Source organism: Mastomys coucha, unplaced genomic scaffold (genome assembly GCF_008632895.1).
Source record: "Mastomys coucha isolate ucsf_1 unplaced genomic scaffold, UCSF_Mcou_1 pScaffold16, whole genome shotgun sequence".
Classification (NCBI taxonomy): Eukaryota; Metazoa; Chordata; class Mammalia; order Rodentia; family Muridae; genus Mastomys; species Mastomys coucha.
In genome coordinates this window covers 18,026,465-18,052,383 of record NW_022196898.1, presented here as the reverse complement: position 1 = coordinate 18,052,383, position 25,919 = coordinate 18,026,465, and the positions used below count along the sequence as shown (strand labels likewise).

General features: G+C 39.5%; 2 protein-coding genes and 1 long non-coding RNA gene across 4 annotated transcripts in view; 2 read left to right on the top strand and 1 right to left on the bottom strand.

Annotated features, from left to right (window-relative positions):
• Positions 1 to 25,919, bottom strand: part of LOC116092976 (IQCJ-SCHIP1 readthrough transcript protein) — a 764,408-nt gene that overhangs the window by 327,263 nt on the left and 411,226 nt on the right. The window lies entirely within an intron of this gene.
• On the top strand, positions 1,109 to 11,938 carry LOC116092980. The gene is made up of 5 exons (XR_004119581.1): positions 1,109 to 1,202; positions 6,052 to 6,143; positions 6,311 to 6,384; positions 8,233 to 8,314; positions 10,588 to 11,938. It is a non-coding gene; the product is annotated as an uncharacterized LOC116092980 (long non-coding RNA).
• LOC116093998 (ubiquitin-conjugating enzyme E2 N-like) overlaps positions 25,551 to 25,919 on the top strand; it is a 2,944-nt gene continuing 2,575 nt past the window's right edge. The window contains exon 1 of the mRNA XM_031376000.1: positions 25,551 to 25,754. Coding sequence (XP_031231860.1) covers positions 25,551 to 25,754 — 204 coding nt within the window. The remainder of the gene's footprint in view (positions 25,755 to 25,919) is intronic.

The following is a 25,919-nucleotide window of genomic DNA, read 5'->3' as shown; positions in this document are numbered from 1 at the left end:
CTCTGGAGTCTAACTTCTTGAGTTCTTTGTATACCTTGGATATTAGCCCTCTATCAGATATAGGGTGGTAGAAGGTTCTGTGCCCCAGTGTAGGGGAATGCCAGGGCCAGAAAGTAGGAGAGGGTGGGGTGGCAGGCATGGGGAAGGGGGAGGCAACAGGGGTTTGTTTTTGTTTGTTTCTTTGTTTTTTGGAGGGGAAACTGGGAATGGAGAAATTTACATGTAAATAAAGAAAATATCTAAAAAAAAAAAAAAAGTAAGAATAATCATGCTGTAATCTATAGACCCAGAGAATTTAAGTAACAAGGGGAGTTCTAGGAGGATGCATGGATCTCTCTGGGAAGGGGAAATATAATAGATATTGTGGGTGAACTGTGAGCAGGTGGGTATGGGGTCAGGCAAGTGAGAGAGGGATGGGTAGAGGAGAGTATAGGGGGACATTATTGGAATAGGGAGGCATCTAGGGGAAATGTGAAGTCCTATTACAGTGGAAACTTTGGAATCTTCAAAGGAATCTGTGAGGGTGACCCCAGCAAGGACTCCTAGATTGGAGGATACAAAGCCTGAATCAGCCATCTTTTGTAACCAGGCAAAGCTTTCATTGGTGGTACTAGGATACCAACAAAGCTACAAAACCTTTGACCCACAACCTCTCCTGTCTGCAGGATGTGTTAGGGCAATGGTGACTCAAGGCCTTCAGGAGTAGCCAACAAATGATTAGCCTAACTTGAGGCCCACACCACAAGAGAAAGTCCATGCCAGACATTGTTTATATGACCAGGAACCAGAAGCTGGGTGGTAGACTCAAACACTCATAGTTCAGTGCCTCGCCCAATCTTCATGAAAGATGCTTCCTTTAGCAGTTGATGGGAAGAGATGTAGAGACCCACTGCCAAAGATTAGGTGGAGCTCAAGAGACTCCTGAGGGAAAGGGGGATGGAATGATTGTAGGAACCAGAGGGGGAACACAGCCCATAGAATCAACTAATCAATGCTCATAGGAGCTCAACAAAACTGAAGAGATAATCACAGATTCTGAATGGGTCTACACTAGATCCTCTGCATAATGTTATGTTGTTGGTTTTTTTCTTTTAGCGTAGGTTTTATGTGACTCCTAACAGCGGGAATGGAGGCATCTCTGACTCTTTAGCCTGCTCTTTTGACCCTTTCCTCCCTACTGGATTGCCTCGTCCAGGCTTGAGGTAAGGGTATGTGCCTAGTCTTATTGCTTCTTGTTATACTGTGTTTGGTTGATATATCTGGGAGGCCTGCTCTTTTTTGAAGGGAAATGAAGGAGGTACAGTGGATCTGGGGGAGAGGAGAGCTGAAAGGTTGATAGTGGGAGTGGGGCTATAGGAATGGGAGGGACTTCAAGGAGTGGAGGGAGAGAAGGCTGTGGTCTGGATGTGTTTTATGAGACAAAAATAAATAAAAAGAGAAAAGAAATATGGAATAAGAGTCTTTTCTATCAAATACTATAAATCTAATATTTAAGACAAGTAATAATAATCTTTTTATTTCCTCTGTCTTGTACAAGTTTTATGCAAACGTTTTATTCTTCCCACTTACGATGGCTCAGGGCTTTATTCTAAGAATTTGATGGCCTGCAGTAGTGACCTTTCTCTCCTTGAAGCATTGACTCCTTTCCTACTCTTCTATCTCCTATGTTGCAATTATTTCCTAATAGCCAGGTGAATAAGATTGTGAAGTCAGACCATAGCCAATTGAGCAAAAACATAGCCACCACTTGAACTAGACAAACCAAGTGTACTTCCTGTCTAGGTGTGTTCACCCTTCCTGAGCTCTACTGATCAAATGTAGAGTCTGCCTTGTCTAGATAATTGAGTTGGAATGGTAGTCTCTTTCTTTGTGACCTCGAACATATTTCTTACAATAGCAAATTCATGCTCCAATGGAAAGGAAGACTAAAGGGATTAGACTCTAGGAAAAAGGAGTTTGAAATGTTTCTAGTAGAGAGAGAAAATAAGAGAATGTGGGAGAGTTTGGGCTAAGAAAATTGCTTGCTGACAATTTGGCAGAAAAGATGAGCAATAAGACTATCAGATGGAGGAAGCACGAATGAATTCCAGTATTCAAAACTAAACAATGCCTGCAAGGTAACTAAGAACATCAAGAAAAAAGCCACAAAGAAGAAAAGACCAAATCTATGGTGAGAAAATACATTATTTTAAAGGTTGAGATACCAACCAGTGGTAAAGTGCTTGCCTAGAATGCATGTAGTTTTGAGTTCAAGCTCCAGCATCATAAAAGCAATCAAGTGAGAATAAGCATGGAAAGAATAGCAATTAAACGGATAACAGAATGCTATTAAGGTTTCAATTAGCACATAGTAATTATATACACAATAACAATATCACTACAACATTCCCATGCATGTATAAAATGTGTTCTGATCACTGTTACCCACTTTTATCTTCCCCCCATTCTATCTGACCCCTCTTCTCATGTTCTCTCTCATCCCCCTTCTACTTTCATGAAACAACACAGGAACTTTCAGATTGGGCACAGGGTGCTGAGGAAGATGTTCAGAAAAGACACTTGTCAACTCACCATTAAAAAAAAAAGGGTGTAATAATCATTTATAACAAAAACCAAAACAATTGAACCAACAAAAACTTTGAGTTTACCACCCACAGGCAATCTCTAAATGAACTCTCAAAGACATTTTCCTGAAAGATTAAATACAACCAAAAAGAGCAAATTGAGGCACAGAAATAACTAATGAACCATGTAATTAGAATATGAGGCTAAATATAAGTAAACACTGGTTGCATAAATCACTAGTAAAAATGGCATTAATAACTACATTCTGATAAAGAACAGTGGTGGGAAAATAATGAACACCATTGACATGTGGACGGTAGAGGACAGCCAAAGCTGTTAGCTATTATTTACAAAATAACAAAAATATTCACAAAAATAGAAAGAACTGGACAGTTTCTGAGCAGTTAGAGGAAAAGAATGAAGAATAGAATAAACACAAATAAATAAACAGCAAAGAAAGAAGAGGGAAAGGCACCAAGAGTTTCAGGTTAATTGCCACAAAACAATATGGCGGAACTAAATCTCCAAGCACATCACAGTGCTTATCTGTAGTCTGTTCTAGCTAAAATGTTGGCTCCAGATTAGTAGAATTCTACTCATTGTGTGCTTACAAGGCTGCATCCATAGCACAGATGTTTAAGAAGGTTAAAAGGGAAAAGACTCATCAACAGGAGGAGAGGACCTCGGCCCTGTGAAGGTTCTGTGCCCCAGTGTAGGGGAATGCCAGGGCCAGAAAGTGGGAGAGGGCGGGGTGGCAGGCATGGGGAAGTGGGAGGCAACAGGGGTTTGTTTTTGTTGCTTTTGTTTGTTTCTTTGTTTTTTGGAAGGGAAACTGGGAATGTAGAAATTTACATGTAAATAAAGAAAATATCTAATAAAAAATAAATAAATAAAAAAAATACTTGGAAGAAACTAACTGTAAGGCTGTTTGTGTTTTAATATGAAAGTGCATGTTTCCTAGAGTGAAACATATTATCAGAACTGAGAACTGTAGCCTAAGAAGAAAAGGCCCACTTGACTAGAAGAGGTAATATATTGTACTAATATAGGCCTAATAACCAAACATTAAGAAGTAAAATTTGCATACTTACAAGAAGAGATGGACAAGTCCTCAGTTATCCTGTGAGAACTCAATGTATTAGGATAAGTAATTGGCAGTCAAAGTAGACAAAAACTTGGTGATAATATAGACAATTTCAACACCATAATTATCAGCTTTGCTCTTAGTCCCTCCACATAATGCCAGACAGACAGACATACACCCACCAAAGAGAAAACATTAATCCTGTTCTTTTGTTTAAAAAATGACTCAAAGTGTTAATGAATCATTTCTAACAATCCAATAGAAAGTTATTGTGTCAATTAAAGAAATCACTGATATGAAATTTGTCTTAAGAAATTCAGCAAGTCCAGGTGTGTAGTAAAACAGACTGAGCATTTGATAAAAGTCAGTATATTGTAGGGACAAAAATTTCTTGTAAACTAAGAAGAGAAGGGAATTTCACTAGGCAAATGTGTAATGGTGAACATTATGCTTACAAGTTTAAAATTATCTCCCTCCCCAGGGCAACTTCCCTGGCCTTGATCCTTGGGTCCAGTGAACCTGCTGAAAGTGACTTCCAAAAAAGCCTGTTTTTATATACTTAATTTGGCTTGAGTTGGCTCTTTTCACCAGAAGAGAAATCAACGTATGCTTGATCGCATGTAGGAGGATGTGTAGAGCTAGACAGGAAGTATGTCAGCATGTGTTCTTGCCCCTGATTACACGAAGACAGGAAGTATGTAGCTTTATGAGTTTTGCCTTTATAAATCCCTGACTAATGCCATTCAGAAATGCATCTTGACAGTGCTCTGAGGTGCAGGCCTGGTTCTATGAGTATCTGGTGTCAGTTCCTGAATAAAACTTCCTCTTTATTCGTGGTCAGATTGGTGAGTCTCTGAAGGACTCCATGTGTTTTATAACACATGAAAAGTAACTACAAAAGCCTTTATTGTAAGTATGTACTAGTGGAATGTTAGACTCATTCCTTTTACAAATGAAGAGTAAGAAAACATGCCTCTATTTCTACTCTGAAATTGTGCTAAGAACCTAGGTGATGAATTAAAATGAAACAAAGAAGTAAAATGCCCATGGATTCAATGGAGGAGTTACTCTTGTTCTTACTCTCTTATAATATGATTTTCCTACCCAGAAGTAAAAGGCTACATTAGTAGAAATTTTATAATGAATAAGAGAGTTTAGCAAGCTTCCTAGGCTCAGATAACACAAAACTTCACCCTTATTTACCACAAGTGAAATGCTGACAAAACATAAAAATAAAGAGAAGTTTCATTTGAAAAGACTGAAGCAAAGCCAACTTGTGGAATAAAGCTACCAAGCCAAGCCAATGGAGCTAACAAGCCAGCTCCCTTCCATGGCCTCTGCGTCAGCACCTGCTTCGAGGTTCCAGCCTTTTCTGAGCTCCTGTCCTGACTTCCTCCAGTGATGGATGAAGATGTGGAAGGGTAAGCAAATAAACCCTTTCCACACTTATTTTTTTGTCGTGGTGTTTTATCATAGCAATAGTAACCCTAACTAGCACAACGTGTGCATGAGTTATAAACTACAGAAAGAAATAGCATGGTGTTTAACTGTCAGTTATTGTCCTGAACATATAAATATGTGCAAGACAACTGAGAACCACAAACAGCCAACAGCAGAGAAAAGACCATTAAAGTCACTGCTGTTGGAGGCCATGGCACCAGTGCTGCCCTGGACACCACTCGGGACACACAAGCCAGCCTGCAACTGCAATGGGAGGCATTTCCTGTTCTCAGATGGACGAAGACGGACAAAGACTTAAAAATGAAATTATCAAGAATTACAAAGGCGTGGGATGGCAAATACTCAAATAAAAGCTTATGAAAGGGCAAAAGGTGTCTAACGGGGGACAACTGGGAGATACCTAGACAACTGCAGCTGCTCCCATACATATCAGCCATAAGCCCTGCATATTCATGCTGAAGAGACTAGCATGAGTGCTTAGGGAGGTAGAGCCCCATGACCCTCCTCGTCATCATCCATCGTCATCATCCATCATCTCTGAGGATATTCACGACATCCCTCCCCTCTCTCTGCTTCAGCCATTCAGTCACAGTGGACCTCCTTGTTCCCAGTTCACACTAGGCACAAGTCAACCTCACGACCTTTGCATTTACTGTTTCTTCTTCCTGGTGACTGCACAGTTCTTTTGGTTTTTACCTGAACCTGAGTGCACCATTGAGTCTTTTTTTTTTTTTTAGCCCTTTCTAATTTAGCTTTAGTATTAGCGCTATCATAAATATAAACAATATTTGTTTACTAGTAGAACATAAATTCACTGAAGCACCCTTTTGATTTGCTTTTGTTTACTAAAGTATTTCTGGTATTTGGCATAGGACCTATTTCTCAAGATGAAGAAATTAAGCATTTCTGTCTATACATCACTTGTCTCTCCTCCTCCACAGAAAGAGAATGTATAATCTATACTTGGTGTCAAGTGAGGAATTGAAAAGGAACTCATGTGACCGGAGAGGAAGCAGAGGGACCAGTGGCCCAGGTGAAGTCCCGGTGGGTGTGAATAGGCATTACAAGTGTCTAACAACCGGTGTTCTTCAAGGGACCTCAAGTGGGTGCAGTGTGTGGCATAGGAATCTGAAATCCATCTAGATGACTAGCTCTGAGTATATCACATAGGTTAATAAAAATGCCTTGTGTTCTCACCAGTTCCAGCCAATGAGAGAATGTGAGCCAAGCTAGCCGACCCTTAGGATGTGGAGTGCTGGCAACTTACCTGTGAGGTGAGCACTGGGAGCTGGGTGTGACCTTGATTGTTTGGCTGCTTAATCACAGCTAGCTCAGGGAACTCCAGCTTCTAAGAATGTTATAGAACACCATAGCATACTTGGAAAAAGCAGGAGAAACCATCTCTTACAGCTGCGCATTTGCGGAGTCATGGTCCAGCAACCCTCTTATGAGGTATACACATAAGAGAAAAGTGTGCTGTGTCCACCACATGCTGTGTATGAGTGTGCCCTAATGTGTGAGCTGGTTCCAAATCCTAAATGCCCATCAAAATTCACATAGATAGGAATAACCATTTGTTAATGTTAAAGTCACAATATTGAGTGAAAGAAGAAGATTTCAAAGAGTCAAGAATAATGTACGATGTTAAAATACAAGGAAGGCCCTTCCCATGGGTGGAGGTGGGAAGAAGTGAACAGACATAAAGCACAGTGAGTCTCAGGGTTGATGATTTGGATTTTCTTTTGAGAACTCATTGGTCTGTGTGTTCCTGGCTCATGCACCTGCATGTCAGTGAAGCATCTGTGTCGACTATCTGGTGTGTGGTCAGGTAGGTGCAGAACATGGAAGTCTGACAGAGAAACTTGCGGGGTGAGGAGGATCAGGCTGCCTCCCTGTAGGAGTAATTAAAGGTAAGGTCAGGAAAGCAGGTGGTTTGTCCCAGAAGGTTGCTGAAGCTTGATGGGGAGAGGGATAAGTGTTACGTATTAGGGATGGAAAAACTTATGTGGGCAGATGTCAGAAGACGTTTGTTTAGTCAGAAGTCTGATGAACATTATAAATATATAAATTTAAGTATAATGATAGACTTATTTACATATAAACATAGGGAAACAGATATTTAACATATTACATTATATATAAATATGTGTCTAGTTGTGTGTATGTGTATATTTTCAATTGTATGGGTAACATATTAACTATATGTGGAGAAAATTAAAAATAAAGCGTGACACTCTATCCTCCAGGTATGACATTGTCCAAGGCTTCATACTGAAAATTGTGACTTAAGTACTGACTCAATATTAATCATATGGAGTTTTACAATGAGAAGAATTTGAGCAGAAAGCTCAGGTCTTTATGGTTGGTACTCTTGTCAACCCCAATGCCCTGTCAGGGTCTGCATCATCAGGCAGTGGGACAAGCTAATGATGACGTCTTTCCTTCTTCCCTCAGATAATTGTATTATCATATTTCCATTAAGATGAACATTTCTAAAGGTGTCCAATCCAATTACAACCCCCACCCTTTCCAAATAAAGGGGCCATGGGGAAGGTGAAGTTTGCTTGTCTTTTTCCAACACAGCCTGTCAATCTGGAAGGTGGAATTTGAGATGTTGAACACAGAGAACTGTTCTGGGCCCTGGTTTAGCAGAAAGACCAAATAGTGGGTGGAGGTTATAGGAGAAGACAGAATTCAGGAGTAGGGACTAAAGAAGGTCCAACTGTTACACTAAGTTTATTAATTTTGTCTATCCTGAGATGCTTTTCAAATCTTTCATATGACTGCACTTGGAAGATGAGAGACTGAGAGTAGACTTGTGAAATTTCTGTATGTCAAGATCTTTAAAAAAAAAAAAAACAACTCTGTATAGGCACAGTCTGGGATCACTGTGACCTGACTATCAAAATGGTTGAATGTCTCCACAGTTTCTCAGACAGAAAGGAGTCTCTTAAGTGACCAATTTTTGTCACAGAAACTAGATCATGGCTCTGAGGAAGTCTGGTTGCCAAGACGATTATGTCCTATCTTCCATCATTATTATGACTTGCTGATGGACAATGAGGGGTACTTTCCTTCCCTGTCAACAATAGCTCTCAGGTGTTCTTGCCTTGGCTCCTTAGGGACATTTGCCTGTGACGGGTGCAGAAGAGTTCCTGAAGCCGTCTGTGGCCACGCCCATGCTCCCCTCCTCAGGGAGACGTTGTAAGTGGCTTTCACCCTTGCAAGGACCTGGTTATTATTTAGATCTAAATCTCTTTCAGCATAAATATGTATGTATCTGAATTTCTCTAGCAATGATGATGATGGTGTGAAGAAGCCAGAAGGCAGTGAACTAAAAAATGTACCTTGTCTGTGAACTAAAAAATGTACCTGGTTGTTTCTAAGGAGAGAAAGAAAGGGTGTGGAGTTGGGTGGATGAGGAGGTGGGGAGGATTTAGGAGGATCTGGGACAGGGGAAACCGTGATCAGAATATATTATACGAAAAAAATTCTACTTTCAAAGAAAAAAAGGGAACCCTGGACTAACAGGATTTAGAGTTGATTTCAGGGGTGTAAGTCAGAAATCACACAAAGCCTGAGCAGCAGAGACTTCCAGGAAACTTGAACACCAGCTCTGGAAATGCAGGGAAACAGTAGCCTGCCCTTACCTGCTTAGGTCAAGGGTATTTGATGCTCCTGTGGTTTGTTAAAAAGAAATCTGGCGCTAGTCACAAACAGAATCCTTAAGTTTACTCTAAGGAAACAATTACCAGGAAAGGGGAAACCACAGTGGGAGAGAGAGAGGGACCTTCCATGTGCACATCAATGCATATTAAGAATAATGGCAGGGCTTCATTTTTCCAAAGGGACTAATTTGTCCCTTTGTTTCACCGAGTGCTTGCTGAGCCCCCCTGAGTAGTTCAGAAGGTGTATCTCAGACCACCATCTACCTTACTCCATTAAAATTGATGTGTCCTTCACTTCACGCAGATTCTCACCTAGAGACTTAAGTTTACAAACAAAACATGGATTATTGCTGCGATGAAAGAGGCCTCTGCACAATGATGAACTGCAGGATTCCTTTAAGTAACATATTTTCCTGGTGTGTTTTACAATACAATTCTTGGCACGGTAATTTGATCTGCATACGATCAAATTTTCAAGACACACACCTGCAGGGTCAAGAGTGGAACGTCTGTCTGTCTATTCATGATGGTTACAGAGATGGCTAAGCATCTCAGCCTAGATTGTGTTGGGGTTGGATCAGTCAGTGGAGCAGGTTCCTAACCACTGATGCTCCTGCAGACAGCTCACCGGAAGCTTTGTTTTCTATCTGCTTATCTCCTGGAGGGAACCCAGCAGGAAGACACAGGAAGATCTTGCATTAGCTTTCTAAGAAGATGAAATGTCCTGATTAGTTTCTGGACTGGCTAAGTATAGTGATTTAGAGTCATTGGCTCACTGTAATATATGCAGATGTTTTTGACTTAAACTGAAAGTAATCACGAGGGCTGTTATTAGACACTAACAGGACAATGTAGGAGAATGTACTTTAGAGAGAATGCCAACACATTAATTATTAGTGTTTATCACTGAGCCCTCCTCCCGCTGCTCAGAACGGAGAGCTGTTCATCCTCAAAGATAAAGTGATTAAACACCGAGGCTGTCTTTGCTTCCAAAAGAAGGCATTGTCACTGAGGCTGGAACAGAAACGTATTTGCCAAGATATCTAACTCCAGTTTAATAGAGGAAAGACTGGGAAACCTACAGGTCCATTAACCACCAAGCCAATGGGATGTTACAAGGCTCTCACATCACAACAGGCAGTTCTGTGACAAAATGACTGGAGTCCTATTTCCATCTGCTCAGGGGCACTTGACACTTGCCAGCCCAATGAACTGCCCACAAGTGCTGCTGGCCCCTCGGTATCTTGAGAACAGCTTATCAGCAGGGAGGACCACTGCAGCAGGAAAGAGATACAATGAGGATGATAAGCTGAAGGGGGTGGCTAAAGAGCAATAGGGGAGAGCAAGAGGGATGGGAATTTACATGGACAGACAGCAAGTCAAGGATAGGGATGATGTGAGATGTCACAAGGGAAGTGACATGGGGAGATAGTGATGGTCTTAGCACAGAGAAACAGCGTGATTTAATACACCAAGGGGAAGGATATCAGATTTCAGAATCAAATGCAAACAAAAAGCCGAGCAAAGACCATGTGTTGAAAGTTAAGATGCCACAGGGCTCAGGAACTCTATTTCGAGTAAAACAATGGGCTAGAAAGCTACTTCTTGTAGGCAGCTGCCCTATTAGAAACAGGAATCACTTTTCTTGGTCAATGTTGATGTTTGGGGATATATACACTATATTAACCCCTCAGATAGCTTTTTTCTGATCTGCAAGAAGAAATCATAGTTTCTGTTTTTTTAACTTGCACCAAGAAATGACTTATTAATTTAGCAACATATGCCTGTTATATTTACATTCTTTTCCAGGTCAACATGCTACTACTGAGATTATAGACGACAAGACAAAGGGAACTTGTTGACGACATTAGAACTGTACTCACATGAGGACTATACTTAGAACCTCAAGGCCGTCCTTGACCTGACACTATGAAGCAGAAAATGTGCTGATTATTAGACATAAATAATCTGTACTCTTGTTTCCTAGTGATATTTTCTATAGGAACAAACAAGAGATAAGGGTTACTTTTACAATATAATTTCTATTCTTATTGATAGAAAACTGTTGGCATTTGGAAAATGTTCTTGATGTTTGGAAAATTTGTCTTGAGTTGAAGCCAAATGTCCATAAAATTTGACCACAGAGGTTCATGCTAAAATCATTATTGCATAGCATGCAAGCATGGGAATGATCTCATACATGACATGAGTGACTGGCTCTCACAGAGATTGGTGGATGGAATTTGACTGGGAAAGGATGATGTTAGAGCATCCAAGGAAGTACTAGATATCAATGGGAGCAGGATCACCTAGTGGATACCTTGGCTCAAACTGAGAGATGAGAGGAACTCAGCAGAGAGATCCTAGCCTCTGTGAATTTTGCATTAACATTTGTAGACTTGAGCCTGTAATAGGTGACCTCCATGCTCTAGCATTTAGATGGAGGTATTTTGGCTTTGAAATGCTTAAGACCATAGTTGGACCATAGCTAGAAGAATGTGCAAATGTGTAGACTGAGAAAGCAGCACAGTGGAAGATTAATGACATAAATCACACAGTGGATTTATGATAAACCAGCCTGCCTCCACCTTAAGCTTCAAAGCCATCTTATAGTAAAGACAGACTAGGCTCATTCCTGTTTTGATTAAATCTCCATTTCTCAAGAATTGGGCTATGCCCAACCTGTAACCTTAATTACAAATGGTTCTGTGATGCCTGTTCCAAGAAATAGTAACCATGCCTTCATTTCAAAACGTTATCATGACCACCCTGTTATGACTAACTTGTTGTGATCACCTTGTTATGACTACCTTCCAACTGTGTCTTTGTCTCAAGAGCTTGTTACGACCAACTTGTTATGCTTATGTTCTGCTTCTGTAACCTTGTCTACCTGTGTGTCAAATCCTCCATCTGGAAACTCCTACTCCTGGACGCTAAAAGCCCTTATCGCATCCATGTCCAGGGCTGATCTCTTGAATCCTGCCTTTAGGGATGTATAGCTTGTGTACATGAATTTTTTTAATTAATTAATTTTTTTACACTCTGTATTTTATCCCCCCATCCATGCTCTACCTGTTCCACATCCCATACCTCCTACCTACACCCCTGTCTCCATGTGGATATCCTCACCCCCCCCCCCATCTCACATGACCTCTAAACTTCCTGGAGCCTCCAGTCATGTGAGGGTTAGAGTACATGATTTTTTAAAAAGCTTGCTCTAATTAATTGCTTGCTTTAATTAAGATGGTTAAGATTCGGGTGGACGGTCTTTGTTTACCAGTGAGATATCTGTGAGATTAACAGTTACATGAGATTAACTATAAGAGTCTTCTAAGTTTATTGCATGTCTGAAAATATCATAATAAAACATTGGGGTTAAAAAGTAATACTGTTATCTTGAAATAGATTCTGTACAGAAGGTAAAACCACACTTAATATGGGCAAAATTGGAGCTGAGACCTGGGTCTTTCATGTACATTGGAGACCCAGGTAGGAGCTCTCATCTGCTCAGTGTTTCCACTTCTTAGGACATCGCTCAGTCCTGAGCAAAAAATGCCTTTTATTATCTTAAAAATTATTCTTTGAGAATTTCATACATGACTAAAAAGTTCCTTTTCAAAAATTGGCCCATAGTCCTGTTGTACTGATCCTCTTATAATTCTGTTCCTTGGCTTTCTTTCTCTGTTCTGAGAGAACAACATAGGAACATCTTACTACTTTTTGGAAACTGGGGCTTCCACAGAAATAAATGGTACAAAGCAGAAGATAAAAAATGAAGAGAACATGATATGCTCTAAAGGAATTAGTGATGGAATAGAAAAGTATTAGAAAACTAAGGTAGAATGTAAGGTAGAATGACCCCTAATCACTCATTAATATCAATAATTGGGGTATCTTAGATCTTGGTTTGGAAAACAAATCATACAGATAGGACATAGGGCTCAGATCCTAGAAACATATTCTTGGTTTTCTAATCAGAATTACAACAAAGATAGCACCTGCTTTTCTTCTTATTAAGGTTGGTTATGATCAACTTTCAATAGAAATGAAAATTCAAAAACTGAAAAGCAACCTGGGGCTGGAGAGATGGTCCAGTGATTAAGAATACTTGCTCCAAAATCTTAAGGGCTCAAATTCAGAACTCAGCACCCATGTAAGAAGCCATGTGCCCTGTAAATTGCCTGTAACCACAGCTCTGAGGAAGGAGGAGATCACTAGGCTCTCTGAGGCGCTTTGAGGATCTCTGAGAGATTTGTGGCTTCTAATCTACTTGAGAAACTGAGCACAGGTTCAAGGATGAGACTCTACATCCAAGGAGTAAGCAGAATTATAGAGAAGGACACTTAAATTTCTTCTGGCCTTTGTATCCACATGGGCACATGAAGTGGTATACACATGTGCATGCCCATATACAAATCCATCCATCCATCCATCCATCCATCCACCCATCCATCCATCCATCCAATCTTAAATATATACATACATAAGTAAAGATAAAGCTTTTATAAAAAAACCAAGGATGATGCCTGACTCCACTGAATACACTCACAAACACACAAGATTTGTCACCGAGAACAAGCAGCTTGGTAGAGTATCCTGTTTCCACATACTGTGCTCGTGAAAAAGCCACTCAGAGGTGAACATAATCTTTGGAACTTGAATAACAAAAGTCAAAAATCAAAAGGCAATGAATGTAACAAGTGCAAACAGCAGAGAGCTTAATGGGCCACCAAGATTATCAGGAAGTGGACAGGCAAAAGTCTGTGGGAGCCCAGGCTCTGCATGCATACACTTCTGGCCTCCTTAACCTCCCACCGCAACAGGCCAGAGCAACTATCCATACCAGATTTGGCCTGCTTCTTTTAGTAGTGAGTGAGGGGGAGGAAGTCCTGCCCATGGACCTACAGGAAAAATGAAGACTCAGAGCTGTTCTGAACGCTCCCATTTCAGTTTTGACTTAAAGCAGGTATCAAGAAAGATCAATTAAGCAGATTATCCCTTTGTTCTTTATTTTCTAAAGTTCCACCAGTGTATTTGGTGTGTGTTCACGCATGTATGTTTTGCTGTTAAATAGTAAGTATAACTTTTACTTTTATTCTTTCTTTATCTAACACCTTCTGAGTAGCCACATCAAGCTGGATCCCTCCCTTTTCCTCTCCTAGGTCTGCAAATTCTTTTTAGCTTAATAAAGAAGCTAGAGGCAGGTGGATATTAAAGAAAGTGAGAGCCCGGTACCTGTCATAGCAACTCGGGATATATAGGAGACCCTCCTTCCTAAGACATGGGAGGATGCATGCCTAGGCATGGGATAGCGGGCTCACACGGCAACTCGCACTTTTAGAGTTGTGGGGGGTCTGCACACTGTTACCCATCTGCACCCTAATCTGTGTTTTCACTAACAGCATGTGAAAGTCCCTTTTTCTTCAGATCTTTGCCAGGATTTGATATTTTACTTTTGTTGCTAGTAGCCTTTCTGACTGGAATGAGAGGGTATCTCATGGCATTTGTATTTGCATTTCTCTGATGGCAAGAAGGCATTATGCACATATTCACTGGTCATTTGTATGCCTTCTTTTGAACCTTCCAAGTCTTTGCTAATTGCAGAACAATTCACAATAGAAACAATCTAGATGTCCATCCCTGGTATATGTATGCATGTATATCATTATACATATGTGTGTTTATATGTATATAATGTGTGTGTGTGTATGTGTGTATACATGTAAGCACAATGGATTCTTACTAAGCTACAAAGAAGAGTAAAATTCTGTAATTTCAAATGAAACAGAGGAATACTATGTTAAGTAAAATAAACTATACACGGAAGACAAATACCTACATTATCTTTCATCTACCAATGATAGTTTAAAATAGTAATAGTAAAATAGTTGGGAAGCTGGGGAGTGAGCAGTTCATGCTGTATGCTTGTGTGCTGGATAGATTTATGTCACCTTGACACAGCATAGAGTCATTTGAAAGCAGGGAGCCTCAATTAAAAAATGCCATAGGGCATTTTCTTAATTAGTTAATGATTAATGTCGGAGGGTCCAGCCCACTGTGGGTGGTACCATTCCTGGGTTGGTGGTCCTGGTTCTATAAGAAAACAGGCTTAGCAAGCTATGAGGAGTAAGTCAGTAAGAGCACTCCTTTGTTAGCCTCTACATCAGCCCCTGCATCCAGGTTCCAGCCCTGTTTGAGTTCCTGTCTTGACTTCCTTTGATAATGAACATTGTTATAGAAATAGAAACTGAACAAACCTTTCCTTCCCCAACTTGCTATTTTGGTTGTCATGTTTCATCATGGCAATAGAAACCCTAACTAAGACAACTTGTATCAATGAGTCACATTGAATCTTACTAATATGTACAATTAATTTATGTTAATAAATTAAAAAATTTTTGTTAATAAAAATTTTTATTTTTATGTTAATAAAAATAAAATGTTCTATGGTATGTACTCACATATAAGTGGATATTTTAACTGCAAAGTAAAGGATAATTATGCTACTACCATCCACAGATCCTGAGAGGTTAAGTAACAAAGAGGGCTCAGACTGGGGGTGGGGGGGTAGGATGTATGGCTCTCCCTTGGAAGGGGAAATAAAATAGATATTGTGAGTAGCCTGGGGCAGATGGGGGTGGAAACACAAGGGATCAGGTTGGGGCAAAAGGGCAGAGGGAGAGAGTCCTGGGAGAGACAACTGCAACTGAGGGGCAATTCAGGGGGCAAGGTGGAAACTTAGTGCAACGAAAACTCTAAGGAATTTATTAGGGTGACCCTAGCTAATACTCCACGTAACGGGGAATGTGGAGGCTGAACCAGTCATATTCTGTAACCAGGCAAGATTTCCAGTCAAGGGATTGAGACACAAACCCAGTCACAAAACCTTCAACCTACAATTTGTCCTGCTATCATGATGTCCTGGGATAAAGATGGCACAGAAATCATGGAAGTAGCTAACGAATGGGTCCAGCTTGAAACCCACGCCATGAGAAGAAACTTACTCAGCTACTATCTGGAAGATCAAAAATCAGAGGCCAGATGGACCTGAGATCTAGTATAGAGTCAAACACAACAGGCAAAAAAGTAAAGAAATGATGCCTAATGATATCCTGCTATACTTGTAAACAGGAGAGGAGCCTGGTATAATCACCATCAGAAAGGCTCTGTCCAGGAACTGATGGGAACAGATGATGCAGAGACCCACAGCCGGTCACTAGGCAGAATTCAGTGAATCCTATGGAAGAAAGAGAAGGATTGCAGGGACCAGAGAGGTCAAGGACACCAAAAGAAAACCCACAGAATCAGCAAACCTGGACCCATGGGGCATCACAGAGACTGAACCTATAATCAGGGAGCCTGCATGGGTCTAACTTAGGTCCTCTGCATATATGATATAGTTGTATAGCTTGGAGGTTTTGTGGGACTCCTGGTAGAGGGAGTGGGGGCTGTTTCTGATGATTTTTTCCTATTTTTTGTACCCTTGTCCTCCTACTGGGTTCCCTTTCCAGCCTTAATATGAGAGAGGTGCCTAGTTTTCTTGGAACTTGATGTGCCATGATTGGTTGATATCCCTGAGAGGCCTGCCTTTTTCTGAAGAGAAATGGAGAAGTGGATGAGAAGGGAGGAGGTAGGGAAACTGACTGGGAGGAAAGAGAGGAGGGAAATCTGCGGTTGGGATATAATATATGAGAGAATTAAATGAATAATATTTTAAAAAACCATGGGTTTCCTTTAAAAAACATGTTTTGGAGGAACTTAGAGAGTGCTCAGGGAAGGTGGAGAGGCTCTGAGGCAAGCAACTTCAGGACGCTGCAAGCTGAGGCTGGACATACAGAAGACAGACGACATGACATGATGCTTCAAAACTCAGCCACTTGGGGGCCATCCAAGCTGAGGGAGGGGAAGGGCGGTTTCAGGGCTTTCCCTTTGTCTTCCATCCTGGCTTCTTCCAGTCTCCTCCATTGACCAAAGTTTGGTGGAGTTTAAATGAAATATCTTCTAAAAGGCAAGAGTGTGGCACACATCTGCAATCCTAGCATTCAGGAGATTGAGACAGGAGGATTGCAAGCTTGAGGTGAGCCTCTCACTGTCTCAGAATCAAATCAAACCAAACTGGGATCCGTGCTAACTCGATAGTTTGGTCTCAGTTGTTGCAAAACAGGGCAGTGTTGGGATGACGTGAAATGCAGCTAAATGCAAAGTCAAAGGCTACAAAACAAAACAAAACAAAAAACCCAAAAACATTGCTGAGGTTCCCTTCCATTTACTCTACCTTCACTCAAAGTCCTGGCCGCTGTACGTGTTCTTCCACATACGTGCACAGGGAAAGAAAGACTGGCATAGCACACGGACATCATATGGTTTATGGAACACGGCTTTCATTCAGAACAGCACAGCCAGGTACAGCAGATCTTAGTTCTAAAATAGGAGGCAACTTAGACACAACTGTTACACATGCTTGAGAGGAAGTAGAGAACTTAAATAACATGCGCACGTACGCATGAGCGAGAGAGAATTGCCAAATCCTATTAACTAAATAAATTAAATTCCATTATAAAATTAAAAATAATTGTGCGTGTGCCTGAGTTTATGAGTATGTGTATCATGCATCTGTCTGAGTGTGTGTTTGAGGGAACATGTGTGTATGTGTGTGTGTGTGTATGTGTGGTGCTTGTATGTGGTGTGTATGTGTGTGTGCCATGTGTGTGCACATGCCCATCTATAGGTCACAAGAGGACAGTGGTTCACCCTGAACTGGCAGTTATAAATCACCTGACATAGGTGCTGGGAGCCAAAGCCAGGTTCTCTGTGAGAACAGCAAGTGCTGTCAACCCCTGAGACCCTCTCCAGCCCTCACTTACCAATTTTTACTTTTCTTCTCTTAGGCAGAATAACAATGTCTATATCTACAAAATACCACTAAAGGCCAAACAGTGGACATCCAGACAATGGTTAGTTCTTAGTAAAAAGAAACTCAAAAGTTCTCTCATGACTGATTCTGCGCAAAATCCTTGTGTAGGAGACTAAAATACTCAATATAACTTCTTTCTGTCATTTCTCATAAGACAAAAGTGACAATTTTCTTCTTTTCCATGTCTACTTTTCCATCTTTTACATTTGGATGACTATTTTTTTTTATAAATGAATTTTGTTTCCTGACATTAACCTAGTTAAGCCATGAGCAGCTGACTAGAGCATATACACAAATAATTTCTGTTGTATAAAAGTCTTGTAATGGGAATACTGGCTTACCGGAAAGGAAAATTATTTTCCTTACCCACATTTAATAGGTATTGTCAACCATGCATTATCTTTCTGGTTTCTAATTTGTAAGGTGATATGATGGCACTTTTTGACAGTTACTAAAATGATGTATGGCCATAAAGATACAGTCTCATGGTTATAAGAAAGATTTATGATTTGGGTTATAGGAGATATTTCACTCCTCAGCAACACTATAGGCATGCTTGAAAGCCCAACAAAATAGAAATAAATGTTCAGAATGAGCAAGCTTGTCAGGTAATAAAGGAAGTTCTTCAAATCAATGGTAAGGTTACCCAGGGGCTGGAGGCTTCCTTATGGGCATAACTTTAGTGCTGTTTAATAGTTCCACCTCAGATGTTTCTAGTCTGTGTCTGTTTGTATTTAAGAAAGTAATTTTCCTATAAAAACGAGAAGCCAAAAGGATAGATTGAATCTTTTTTCAAAGCGCCAAGTATATAATATTATGCCCAAGAATTTGTTTTAGGAACACATTTGCAAAGGATGTTGGCAAAATCTGCATCTATTCAAAGCCTTTGCTATTTGGCAGAATAGTCTTAAAACTGAGTCGACTACAACTAAATATAGCAGTCACATCACACCTAGAGTCAAGTTTGAAAATGTAAGCTACCACTCTGTTGATTTGTCAGTTACCAGGGGGTGAGGATTGAGATGCCCAAGGTGAGCTGAGTTATTTGAGGGTCATTGTCCAAACATGAAGAGTTTTGGTTAGCATGCAGGGTAGCAGCTACAAAGGTTATTGTCCCCATGGAGCTGATGAGCCAAAAATGAGAGCGAATTAGGAAAGTCCACGTTCTATTTTAGTAAGCCCCACAGAGTGTCTGGGTAACACATTAATTTTTGTAAAAATTTCTAGTTCAGTGTAAGGATGCTGGGGATGATGCCTCCATTTGGAATTCTGGAGTTTCTAACATGGCTTCATATGGTGTCATGATGGGATCACTTTGACCTTGTGATTACTTTTACCTAATATTATTCAAATTTGTTAAACATTTAAAATGGAAAAGACTAGGTGATTATAAATAACATTTAATGGCTGTATAACAACAAAATGTCCATGGGGTAAACATTAGCAACTGCCGTATTTGGAAAGCATATGTAGGTGTCAGACGTTTTACTCAGCATACTGGGCTTCAAAATGAAAGCCTTCTGTATTGTTATTTTTATAGTGAGTAGGGTTGAACATATATATATATACATATATATATATGTATATATATATGTTCTCTCTCTACATATATAATAAATACTGATTCTTTGTTATTGGAAGAGATGCTTTCCCTTCATATTCACAACCTTCATGTTTTGTTGCCCCTCCCCCTTACTGGACTAAAGATGGTGACCCTGGGTAAGGAAAGAGCACAAGCATATAGACACCCAACAGAAAAATGACATGGAAGCCATTTCAGGTTGGCTCAATGAGACATGTTCTTCAGCTGAGAACCAGTGTGGCCTGTGCCATTGTGATTTAATGCACAGTCTAATGTGCCCTGTTCAGAGCAAACCTTATCATGACAGGCATCTGGGCGAGAATTATATTCTGTCTTTTATTCATTCAGAGGCCCCTGGATTTATATACTAATGGGCTATCAATGCTTGTAAATTGTGTGAGGGGTCCTTTAGGAAACAGATAAAAGCACAAGGCTCCCATTTCTAGAAAAATAAAATGTAGTATAAAATTTCAAGTTGTCCAGAGTTAGTGAAGAGGCTCTGTGGACTTCGTGTTAGCCTCTCTCTTTTTGGTCCTTTAACTGGGGATGCATATTGTATTATGGACAAAATAAATATTCCCATTGGGAATAAATATATGTAATTTAATGACTAAATACAAAGCTAACTTCTCAAACTTCACAGTTTTGTACAAAAAGTACAGATATATGGAAACACATGTTGTATATGGGGATGATACTGGGTTTTGATGATGGATTGATCTGGCCTAGCTTACACTCTTAGGTTTGCTTTAACTGCTGACTTGTGCCAAATGGGGCATACGCTGATGTCTGTCAGAGTGTCATTTCTCAGGGATTAGTTCCTCTTAGACTAATTAAGTATGCCTCAGCAATTAGGATCAGATACAGTTTATCCTAAGCACATAATTATTTTGGCTTAGTATTACAACTATGAGATAAAGTTAGGCAGGTTAAAAAAAAAAAAGCAAACAGGTACAAATGAAAGAAGTTAAACCTAAGAAATTGGAACCCTGGACTTTCTGCATGGAGAGGGAATAGAAACACTCCAGGTAAGCAGAAACCCATAGGCAGTGGGCTAGCTGCAGCATCCCAAGCACTACTGCCTCGAAAGCGGGGAGTATTATTAGAGATAAGGAGATGCACTGCATATCATTAAAATGACAGTTCTCCAGTATATAGACCAATAAAGACACAAGGCAGTTAAACCTAGCCAGATAGACCAAAAATATATGGGGAAACACTCATCTAAACAAATAGCTAAAGAACAGAACTAAAAAAAGAGGTTTTGTTTTTTTTTTCACATGCAGAGTATGAGAATTTAGTATTCATTTGGTAAATAACAATCAGTCAAGATTAATGAATAATGCAAAAGATAAAGGAAGTACAATTATTAGCAGCAACTTGCCTAAAAAAAAGCCTCAAAAATTCAATGATTTAAGTTCATTTCAGCAGGCTGGAGGAAAAAGTAAATTAAGCATCCTACACACACATTAAAAAAAGACAAATATAACTATCTTAAATGTCTTAAAGTAAAATGTCACAGAGTAAAAACAGCAATTACCATAAGAGAAAACAAACATAGAACCAACAGAGATGGTTTGTTAAAACCACAACTGAATATAATAAACTGTTTCTCCTGTGATCTTACTTCTCCACAGATCAAAAATATGAAATCTGAACACCACTCACAGCAAAACCAACCCCATGCCTTAATTCAAAATAATGGACAGTGAACAAAAGCAGGTAGATTTTGAGGGGAGGATAAAATTCAGAAGAAGGGATGTATGTCTTATCCATTTTTATGCCTTTTAACAGCAACAATAGCAACAACAATACAAACTAGGCAAAATCAGGGCCCCATGGATGTACTGGATGGCTTAGGAAACCGTCAGAAACATCATGGACCAGGTCTCCTAAACAACAGAAGTGCTTTCTTGTAATCTCATAGATTGGAAGTCCAAAGGCAAAGGGGCAGCACTGGAAAAGCTTTCTGTGTGGATGACTGCTGACCCACTGTGTGCTCATGTGACCTCTTCTCGTGCATGTATGGGGAAAGAGCAATCATGCTCTTGGGGGTTTTATCCTACTTGATACAGGTTTACCTCCTATAATAAATTCAACCTGAGTACATCACCCAGAAGCCTGATTTTCCAATTCAGCCATGTTGGGTTAGGTTCTTCATCACAGGGATTCTGGACACAGTAAGACATTCAGTCTTCATAATGGGGGAGATATAATTCTAGTAGAGAACAGCCTTCTCCCAGAAAAATTAGAATTAAGGAAATTGAGTGGGTAGCAAAGGAGAAGGCCTGCATGTGGAACCCTCACCTTTAGGAGTGATCTTTGTCCAAATTTCTTTTTTTCTTAAATTAATTAATTAATTAATTAATTAATTAATTTTATCTACTTAATCCCAAACGTTGTCCCCATCCTGGTTCCCTTGACAGAGTTCTTCCCCAGGCCCCTTCCTCCTCATCTCTGAGAAGGTGTCCCCTTCTCTGATATCCCCCAACCCTGGGGCATCATGTTTCTACAGGATTAGGAACATCCTCTCCTGCTAAGGCCAGACAAGGCAGCCCTCTGCCACATATGTGCCTGGACCTTGGACCAGTCTGTATATGCTTGTTGGTTGGTGGCTCAGTCTCTGGGAATTCCGAGGGTCCAGGTTAATTGACATTGTTGTTCTTCCTTCAATCCTTCCCCTAATTCTTCCATAGGGATCCCAAACCTCCATCCAATGCTTGGCTGTGTGTATCTGGATTTGTCTCAGTCAGGGGCTGGTAGAGCTTCTCGGAAGACAGCCATGTTAGGCTCCTGTCTGCAAGCATGACAGAGTATCAGTAATGGTATCAGGAATTCCAGTTAATGGATTATATCTTTATGGAAAAGATTCCATCCAGATGTAAAGGAGCTCGACATAGTAAAGCTGACACCCAAAAACATTTGTAATTTCAGTCTTACCAAGTTAAATGATTGTAAACACGGGAGCAAACTAAAATCCATAATGACCATGATGATCAGAGTCCAATTTTCCTTCAACATGTGAAGAAAGTAGACAAGGAACGCCATCTCAAAAGCAAAGAAAATCAATGGAGTCTGAATCTGCAATGAGTCAGTTGCTGAATTCAGCACCATGCTGTTTTAAAGAAGCCACTCTTCTACGCTCAAGGGTGAAAAGGAAATACCCTGACAATGAATGAAAAGGTTTTGAAGACCTCAGCAGAGAAACAGAGGCTACAAATAATCAAATGGGATGGTAGAACAAAAGATGACAAAATGGTAACTTGTTCAAATGGATGTACTTAACCATGAGATGGAGTTGGTAGATACAAGTGTAAACTTCAAGAGAGAAATGATACAGTGTAATGAACTAGAGGAAACACAGTCAGAGCCTCAGAGGTTTGAGAAATAGTAACAGGAGGCTTTATTTAATTTGAAAATTTAACAGGAGGCTTTCCCGGAATTCCAAAAGGGGCTGGAGAGTAGGAAAACACTACCTCAGCACTGGTAGTGGAGAGAAGTGAAGGAAACAAAAGAGGGTCGGTGGGAGTCAGAGAAAGGGAGGGAAGGAGAGTGGAAGAAAGGGAGAAATATATAAGCCTAAAAGTGAGTCATTTATGTAAATTCTATAATCTTTAAAAACAGAATGAGTAGCTGCTGTGATGAATTTAACCTTAAACAATTTAAGCAGAAGCCACAAACTTTAAATATTTGTCAAAATTAACCCTAGGAGGTAGTACAAATATGTATACTACTCCAGTGAAGAAATTAAATGGGTGAAATGCATAAATGGAAATCCTTAGAAAATGTAGGCTAACAGTTTCTCTAGCATACTTCTAATTATTTAACAGAGAAACAATACCAGTTGTGTTACATGCCTTTTCAGGGCACAGAAATTCACAGGATACTGTCCAATTTATTTTGTTCTTGAAGCCAACTTGACTTTAATATTAACACCTGACAAGCATATTCTAAAAAAAATGAAACAAGTCATTTCTAGTCATTTCTGATCAATCTTATTTATGAACTTAGGCATGAAGAAATTCATTAGTAAATTGCATTCTATTGGTAATAGAGTATTAGTAAATCACATTCTAAGATAAAGGGAAGAATAGTACTTCATGGCAAAGATGAGCTTATTGAAAATTATAAAAATTGTTTAAACATTCAAAATAAATCCATCAGTATAACTCATCACCTTGATAGGATTATTGAGAAAATTATATGATTATCTCAATAGGTAGAAGAGAAGCACTTAAATTCTACATTTACTGTGACTCAAAAAAGTCTTAGAAAATAATAAGTCATTATGCATCACAGAATTTTGATGATAGAAGAATGTAGCAATAAAAAAATGTGTATGTTTGAAAATTAAAGATAACATGATTACAGCTGCAATGCATATATATATGTATGTATATATATATATATATATATATATATATATATATATATTCAGAAATACAAATGAGTGTTGAATTATCATGAATTTAAAATGTGATTTTGGGACTACCCTTCCGTCTATCCCCAGTCAAGGGTACTTGAGAACGTAATAGAGTCTGATGTTCCTTTCCCACACTTTGAAGAATCCTTACCAAGACCATGCTAACTCTACAGAGATTCGTGCTTATTATGCTCAGAAGCTACCACATCTAACCCCAGCTGAGCTAGGATCACTTCCAATATCCTGGTCTCATACTAGACCTGAAGTCCTCAAACATTATTTAGTTGATCTAAAATGTAGCAAGTTGAGATAATAGCAAGGAGAGATTTAAATGCCAGCCCAACAATGGTGGGACAGCTATCCATAAGAAAAGGATGATCAAATACTTCACTCTTGAGTGTTCAGGTCATATTGCAAAAATATGAAGGGTGTACACACACACACACACACACACACACACACACACACACACACACAGCCCCCAAAATGATCATATATATCCTCTAAAATTTGGCACTCCTATAATACTTGTCCCTAAGAAAAAGTAACTTAAATGACACACAAGATCATGACACCCCTCTCACTCCTAGAACTGTCACTAAAATAGACCACATACTGGGCCACAAAAGTTCTTTGAAAAGGTTAACAAGATTGAGAAACCATTAGCCAAATTTACTGAAAGGAAAAAACAACAAGAATGCAGATAAGCAAACTAGAGGTGAAGGACATATTATGACTGACACTGAGAAAATTCAGATAATCACAAGGACACATTTTAAAATGATATTTCACTAGCCTGGAAAAATACAATAAAAGATGAATGAATTTCTATATGCATATGACCTATCAAAGTTACATCAAAATGAAGTTAATAATTTAAACAGACCCATAACACTCCAAAATATGAAAGCAGTTATCAAAAAAATCTCCCTAGTATTAAAAGCCCAGGGCTATATGAATTTAGGGAAGGATTCTATGAAACCTTTAAAGGAGAACTAATACCAGCACTCCTCAAATTATTCCATAAAATAGAAAATGAAGTAACACTTCCAATTTCTTTTTATAAAGCCAGTATTACCCTGACAACAAAACCAGATAAAGACTCAAAGCCAACAATAACAGAAAAGAAAATTATAGAGTATCTTCCTGATGGATAAAGATATAAAATTCTTAATAATAAAGTACTTTCAAACCAAATTAAAGAACAAATTAAAAAGATTACTCATGGTGATTGTTTGAATCAGAATGGTTCCCATAGGCTCATATATTTGAATGCTTGGTCATCAGGGAGTGGCATTACTTGAGAGAGACTAGAAGGTGTAGTCTTATTAGAATAGGTATGGACTTATTGGAGGAAGTGTGTCACTGGAGGTGGGCTCTGGGCCTTCCAAAGCCCATTCCAATCCAAGAATCTCTCTCTCCCGGCTGTCTGTGAATCTGGATGTAGATCTCGTAACTACTTCTTCAGCACCATGACTGCCTGTGTGCCACCATGCCTTTCCACAAACTCATACTATGATGACAATGGACTAAACCTCATACACTGTAAGCAAGTCCCAATTGAATGGTTTCTTTCATAAGAGTTGCTGTGGTCATGGTATTTCTTCACAATAATAGAACTTTCACTAAGACAGTAATTGTGATCAATCTGGCTTCCTGGAAATATAGAAATGGTTCAATATATGCAAATTAATAATTCTAACCTACCACATAAATAGACACCAGAGAGGAATCACATGATCATCTCATTAGATTCAGAAAAGGCCTTCAACAAAATACAACATCTCAAAATACAACAATAAAAGTACCAGACTCGGAGACAAGAATACAGGCCAAACTTGGGATCTGACAAGATGGCCACGCTGCCCCGCAGGATCATCAAAGAAACCCAGTGTTTGCTGGCAGAACCAGTTCCTGGCATTAAAGCAGAACTAGATGAGAGCAATGCCTGTTATTTTCATGTTGTCGTTGCTGGCCCCCAGGATTCCCCCCTTGAGGGAGGGACTTTGAAACTTGAACTCTTCCTTCCAGAAGAATACCCAATGGCAGCACCTAAAGTACTTTTTTTTTAACATTTAAAAACATATTTTAATTAAATAGAATTGAATCACATTCTTGTTTTCCTTTTGTACCACTGCTCCTTCCATAGACCCACCCTTTAATACCTACAATATCTTTTTTGTCATATTCCTTAAAATTTATAAAATATTATAACAATAAAA